Below are 7252 nucleotides of genomic sequence, written 5' to 3' on the forward strand. Positions count from 1 at the left end.
GCCGCTTGTTGCAAAATTGTCTGCTGCAAACTGTCACAAATCTGAGCACTTAAAGAGGCCAGAAAATTGGGCATTTGGTGCTCCTTCCATTTCCTTTTCTCTGCTTCTGCCTTCAGTAGTTTGTTTAGTTTTTGGTCATTTGTCATGTTGGTCTCACGTTGCAACTTATTCCTCCCTTTTCTTTTCAACATCTGAGAAGGCAAAATATTTCTGCATTGCTGGGTTCTTCCTTACCGTGTCTCCTGAATCCATTATGCTTGTTGTTGAACATTCAACTGCAGACAACAAGGTAAAGCAAGCTCGTGCAATTAGAGTTTGAAATTTTTTTATGATTTTCTTTTAGTAAAATTACTTTAAAAAACAGTAGATTAATTATTGCCCTTTTTTTTTTTGAAATTCGATCGTCTGAGACATGCATGTGCAGATCTTAATGATGAACCTTTTTGCTCCAGTTATCTGTGAGATCTTAAATCCCACTGCTTTGCAGACGGTGGCTGGAACAGTACTGGGGTATTCATGGAAGAGAATACGTGTTCATTTTGCTGATTTGTCTCGTACTTCCGTGAATTCTATTTTTGAAATGGTGAAAATTAAATTTGGATGCAAGAACATCAGACACTGCTATGAATTGAATCATTTGATTTTTTTTTATTTTCAAATACAATACAAAAAAGAATACCAATGATGCCTTAATCATTTTTCCTTTTTATTTGCTTGGGTTTCTAAAGAAATTAATAACAAAAGAAAAACAATTGGTGATGATCATAATTAAGCATCAATTTGTTCAGTTCATTTTGGAAAAAAAATAAAATCCAACCAAGCTGAAATTTTTTAAAAATAAATTTAAATTAAATCGAACCGAATTAAACAATGGAATTTTGTATAATAATTGTCATATCAACAGACGCATATATGCGGGTGTTTTTTCAAAATAAATTTAAATTAAATCGAACCGAATTAAACAATTGAATTTTGTATAATAATTGTCATATCAACAGACGCATATATGCGGGTGTTTTTTCAAAATAGTACATATGACAAGAACAGATTTGCAAACAATGGGAAAAATTAGGGGAATAGCATACTTTTATCGGGGCAGAATACATGCTAAGAGTAACGAAAAAAACAGAAAACAAAACACATGCACACGTTATATAAAGGAAACAGCAGTCCCCCCTAATCAAGAACAGAAACTTGGAAACTCGAGCCTGTTATGTTTTCGGTTCCTTCTGACAACTGATCATCTTCACCCTCTCTTCCAATCTTAGAACTAAATCTCTCTCTCTCACTCTCTCTCTCTCTCCCCCTCCTTCTTGGTGTTTCAAATGGAATCAAGTACACAATTTTCTAAGACCAAGATATGAACTCCACACGTGGGACCCATAACACTGCCACTCCCCGCCGCCGGCGGAGGAACACCACCGGCTCCGTTCGACGGAAGCTCAAAATCCCGCCAACCCCTTTTTTGCATTGGAAGTTTCTTCAAGATGATAACAAGAGCAGACACCCCGCTGCCTCCGGCAGTGTTGCCAGCGGAGTGAAGGCGGCCGGACAGGGAGGTGTTGGTGTTGGTGTTGGTGTTGGTGTTGGTGGTAGGGCTGCAGTGTCGGCTAGGAAGCTGGCGGCTGGGCTGTGGAACCTATGCTTGGCGGGTGGTGGTGGAGGTGACAAAACTTTGAACTTGAAATATGGGAAAACTGATGAATTGGGGTTAGAGGTATGTGTTTTATTAATGTTTTGATTTAAAATTTGACCCTTTTTTGTGAATGAATTAAATTGTGTATTTTCTTACTTGAATGCATGTTTGGTTGCTGAGAAAGTTTAGTTATTTTCTCGTAATAAGTCCAAGCAGCTCTCTTTTATTTATTTATTTATTGGCTGGCATATTTTCTTTCTCTTCATGATAGAGACTTGGCAGGTAGCACTTTGTTGTATTGAGGATTCAGGTGACCAATCGAATGCAATGGGCCATATGTTTGCTTGTTTTCTTATAATTGCATGTTCACTTTTATTTTTCTTAATGGATTGTTATTGATTTGTCTAGTCTCTAGATTGCTAAGAGAGTGCAGAAGAAAAGGGAGGTCATAATTTCTTCTATCATAGTTTTTTTTTACTCATCAACGAAAATTTACCATAATAACAAGAGGAGGATTGCAATATTTTTTTTTTATCCATGTGCAGTCACTTAGTACTCAAAAGAAATGTCGAAATGGATTTTCTTTTTCATTTTGGGGCCGGTATAATGAGTTAGCCTTGATCTACCTCATTCTACATAGTTATTACCTTGATAAAGTGTGAAAAAAAATGATGAACTTGTCTGATTATTTCTCAAGTGCATCTGGGCTGATTAAAACTCATCTAGCAACAACGATTGAGCTCGTGAATCTCTTTTTGTTTAGTAATAGTTTGCGGTTGTGCATTCTCATTGCCCTATTCTTGGATGCTTGGCTTGTTCCGTCAAAGTCAAGATCAACAGGAGTACTTAATGTTTAATTGAGCTTAATATTGTAATGGTCTTATTGGTTTCGCGCGGATTGGTTCATGTTCTATTTGAATGTCCATCCACATTTTGTTGCCATAACAGTTTTGAGACTCTGCAATGATGCCGTATTTTACTTGCAGCCTGGTGTTGGGCAGGTAAATACCATGTTTCCCTCCCATCACATTAGCAGTGAATATGGTGCAGAAAAAATGGATCTTTTACGGACCCCTGAATTCGTGTCCAATTCAAAGCATGGGATCCTATGCAAGGCGTGCATTCTTTACCAATAACATCACTGTTTTAACAGTTTCCTTGCTCAACCTTAAGCTTTCTCAATAGGGTAGCCTGGACCCATTAAAAATGTCTGAATACAGATATGCAGTCCAACTTTAGCTAATATCATAAATAGGAGGTTATCTATCCATGGTTTGATTAGATTGAACTTTGTCATAGTATGCCCTTACCATCTTCTCGTCTCATCTTCGTGTTGTTAATAGTATCCATGACATCTGGACCAAAGAATAGACAGAGAGGTCGTTTTTATTTATTTATTTATTGTACTTTCAATTAATGACTTGCTTGGTAACCAGAATCTACCATGTGGTTTCTGGTTTTATCATTTACTTTCAGTCTGGTGAAGTCAGTTTTGTATGTGTTCTTTATCTTTCCTTTTTTTTTTGGTTAGATTGAATCCCCGTTACTGTATTCTAAGCATATCATGGAGGGTGCAATGAAGTGGGAACCGAGATGCTCAAGAAAATTCAGTGACATCTGCAGCTTTTATAGCCACACAAAACTTCTTGAAAATCAGGTTGCTATGGTGTCTGCTTCTGCCATGCAAGAAGAACTAGTGCAAGCTCGATTGCGCATTCATGAGCTTGAAGCTGAGTGCCAGTCTTATAAGAAGAAAGTCAAACACTTACAGAAGAAGCTGGGAGAAGAAAGAACCTCATGGCAGAGCAGCGAACGTCAGAAAATTCATGCAGTTATAGATGATTGTGAAAATCAAATAAGCAGGGAAAGAAAAAAACGTCAAAAGCTGGAACTTCTCAATTATAAATTGGTCAATGATTTATCAAATGTCAAATCCTCTGCAAAGCAGTTCAGGGAAGATTATGAAGAGGAACAAAAGGCCAGAGAAATAATGGAGGAAGTTTGCAATGAACTTGCCTATAAAGTTGCGGAAGATAAAGCTGAAGTTGAAACATTCAAGACTGAGTCCATCAGGATTCAGGAAGAAATGGAAGAAGAGAGGAAGATGTTGCAGATGGCTGAGGTATGGCGTGAAGAACGTGTCCAAATGAAGTTGATTGATGCAAAACTGGCCCTTGAAGACAAGGATTGCCAAATGAATAAATTAATAACAGACCTTGAAACTTTTCTAAGGTCAAGAAGTGGCACCTTGGATGTGAATGAGTTAAAGAAAGCCGAGTTGATCAGACAAGCAGCAAAATTGGTAAATGTTAAAGACATCAAGGAATTTTCTTATGCCCCACCAAAATTAAGTGATATATACTCTATTTATGAAGAACTCAAGCAAATTGAAGACAATGAAAGGGAGATTGAAGAATGCAAGAAGAGCAGCCCTGCAAGCAATGCTTCCAAACTCCATCTTGCCAGTTCTGATTTGAATGCCTATAACTACCATTCTTTGCAGCAAGGGTCGACTATTATTAATGATGATAACCGTCATTTAGAAGAAGATGCAAGAGGCTATGATGCAGTGAGTCATGCTGAGGGTCAAGGTTCGAGTTATTCCCAAGAAGGGAATCAACTCTCTGTTAGCAGGCTTAGCCAAAGCAAAAATGCTTGGCAGATTGCAAGAGAATGTGATGAGAATGAAGCTCAGAATTCTCCAAACACACAAAGTGGTGGTGTCTACTCGGTATCAGGAGAATCAATGCACAAGGCATCTTCCATATCTAAGCTTTCAAGATCTGCCCAATGTAACAACAAATGCTATGAGATAACAGCAGATGACAGTGATGGAGTGGCCTTGAATGGAAAATTTTCTAACAAGGAGACTTCTCCCAGAAGAAAGTCGTGGGAAGGTATGCTTCGGCACCAAGATTCCATGGAGCAGTGGAGCTCGCCAGAGTCAGTGAATCCACACGTTACTCAAGGAATAAAAAAGCGATTTAAATGGTCCCGAGGCATCCAAAAGAATAGTTTGAAGGCCAAGCTTTTGGAAGCCAGGATGGAAAGCCAGAAAGCTCAGTTGCGCAGTGTTCTTAAACAAAAGACTTAGGTGAAGTAACTTCCCAAAATTCTGCCGTTTGAGCAGTTCTAACCAGAAGAACAATGTGGCCGTGTGCCCAAAAGCCTCGTTAATGCTGGAGTTTAGGGGAGAAAATTGTAAACCTCAAGTAAACAGACATCTATCGATCGACCTTCTTGCATGCTTGTTTCATCGATCATTATCAGCCCTGGTAATGTATTCTCTGCATCTCTTGCCAAATTACAAATTGCCATATATCATGAATGAATTGTTTGCCCTTATATGACTCTGCTTATTTTCATACAAGCCATTAAAGATAGAACGCATTATACTCGGATGCACTCGCTGCGTTGACAGATAAATGCTCGATGAAAATATATAAATCCATTTGTTACAGAAATAGCATCTTACTGTGTCATCTACTTTGTCTTGATTCATCATAATGCTGTTGTAGAATACAAGACGCCAACTGCTAATTTCCTTCTCTTTACTAGCTCCATTTGATGAAGCCACAAAAAGGGAAAAAAGTGTTTACTGTGAAAAACATGCATTTCGATTTTCTTTTGTTTCTCTCTCTGTTTTTTTTTTAAAAAAAAAAGTTTTTATGTTAAAATTCTTGCTCTAGAGGCTAGCTGCTGAAGTTGCACTATTTCATGGAAATTAACATTCCAAAGGCGCTCGTTTTCAAGTTTTCTCTCTTTTGCTTTCATGCTGATGGGGGCAAGATGCTGTTATGTTTGTCAAGTTCTATTTACTTACTTTAGGCCCTTTTCCCAAGAAAGAACAACTTGATATGTGTGAGATTCTGCAACATCCAGATACAGATAAAACTAGAGTTGTTTGGACATAGTGTTGCCTCCTTTTTGCACCCCACTTGCATACATGTTCATGCTTGTCACTGTTTGTCCCTATAAAATTGAAATGTATTCTTCTTTTTTAACTCGAAGTTTAATAGATTTTTTTTTCTTGATTTTAATATTTAATATTAGATTGGTTGGAAGGGAGATTTAATAATTTTTTTATTTGCTTTCCATGAACTTATCTTAATTTTATAATCTAAATCACGAGTTTAATAGATTAATACGAATTGATTAAAAAAAATTTTTGTTGCTTTATTTAATTAATTTTGTTTTTCGATTTTATTTTTTAGCATTGAGTTTGTTGAAAATTGAGTTTTGTAATTTTTTTTAATTTGCTTTTTATGAAGTTATCCTAATCTTATAATCCGGGTTGCGGGTTATGCAAGTTGACTCAATTTATTTTTTGGGTTGTTTTTTAATTGGACTTCAAAAAAAAAATTTCAATTTACTTTGTATAAGTTATATTGATCTCATGATGATCGGGTTGCGGGTTATGCAAGTTGACTCAATTTATTTTTTAGGTTCTTTCTTAATTGATTTTTTTTTAACTTTACCCTCCAACAACTCAATTTTTTTTTAATTTTTTTTTTCAATCTCTTGCTCAAATATTAGATTGTTTGAGAATTGAGTTTCATAAATTTTTTTTCAATTTGCTTTATGTGGAATTATCATGGTCTCATGGATTTAATATTTTTTTTCTCTCTCAATTTCAACCTTCAACATTAGATTTATTCAAAATAGAGCTTTGTTTTTTTTTTTCCTACTTTTTTTATGAAGTTATCTCATTCTCATGTGATCTAGGTCGCAAGTTTAACAAATTAGTTCAGGTTAACTTATGTTTTTTTTTAATTTTTTTTAATTGATTTTTCTATATCATCCTTAAATTGGTTGGAAATTGGGCTTTATATTTTTTTTCTGATGTGCTTTCTATAGGGTTATTCTAATTTCATGATTCGGGTTTCAAGTTTGGCAGGTTAACCCTGGTTGACTATGGTATTTTTTTATCTTTTTTTAATTTAATTTTTTTAATTTTATCTTAGAAATTAAATATCATAATTTATTTTTTATAGGATTATTATATTCACATTATCTGGGTTATAAAGTTGATATGTTAACCTTGATAGTTTTAATGTCAGTTTTAATATTTGAGAAATAAAAATTATCTAACATGTTGTTGTATTGATATTTAAAAAAGATGTTTAATATTTATTATACTTTAAAATAATGATTATCTTTTTTTTATTAGAAAACATATTATAAAAGTTTAAATATGTTTTTACGTTAAAAAAATAATAGATATTGTATGAAAGGACCAACTGTTAGATGGGCTTGTTTATGCTGTGCTTGAGACCGTTCTTGTGATCTGTAACACATGGACATTGGGCCCGAGGTGAAGGAGTGGTACCCAAAATCTCTTGTTATTGAAAATGGGATGCCCACTAATGTTAGTTGGAAATACTTAGCTATTTTCAAAATAAATTAGCTGAAACATCCAGCCTAGCTGTGGATAAGGTCTCCACCGTGAGGTCGTTTTTATTTTTTAAGAAAAAAAAAAACATGTTTCAAAGAAAAAAATTTGTAACTCCATTGATATGATCTAACTAGATTTTATTTTAAGAGAGAAATAATCCATATCCATGTCAACTTGACTTAACATCCAAACATGTAACTTATGGAACAAATATTGAGCCA

At 35.1% G+C, this 7252-nt stretch overlaps 1 protein-coding gene across 1 annotated transcript; it reads left to right on the forward strand.

The window, feature by feature from the left end:
• Window positions 1-1013: 1013 nt before the first annotated feature.
• Window positions 1014-4947, forward strand: LOC133699003 (uncharacterized). Its single transcript, XM_062122125.1, has 2 exons — window positions 1014-1717; window positions 3168-4947. The coding sequence occupies exons 1-2, from the start codon at window positions 1361-1363 to the stop codon at window positions 4728-4730; spliced, it is 1920 nt and encodes a 639-aa protein (XP_061978109.1). The 5' UTR covers window positions 1014-1360; the 3' UTR covers window positions 4731-4947.
• Window positions 4948-7252: the final 2305 nt, after the last annotated feature.

The sequence above is a fragment of the Populus nigra genome, chromosome 7 (assembly GCF_951802175.1).
Source record: "Populus nigra chromosome 7, ddPopNigr1.1, whole genome shotgun sequence".
NCBI lineage: Eukaryota > Viridiplantae > Streptophyta > Magnoliopsida > Malpighiales > Salicaceae > Populus > Populus nigra.

What these genes read in the sequence shown, in the direction of transcription:
- LOC133699003 (XM_062122125.1), top strand. Translation starts at nt 1,361, where the DNA reads ATGAACTCCACACGTGGGACCCATAACACTGCCACTCCCCGCCGCCGG. An exon ending in CTGATGAATTGGGGTTAGAG is followed by an intron (nt 1,718 to 3,167) that starts GTATGTGTTTTA and finishes TTTTTTGGTTAG; the next exon opens with ATTGAATCCCCGTTACTGTA.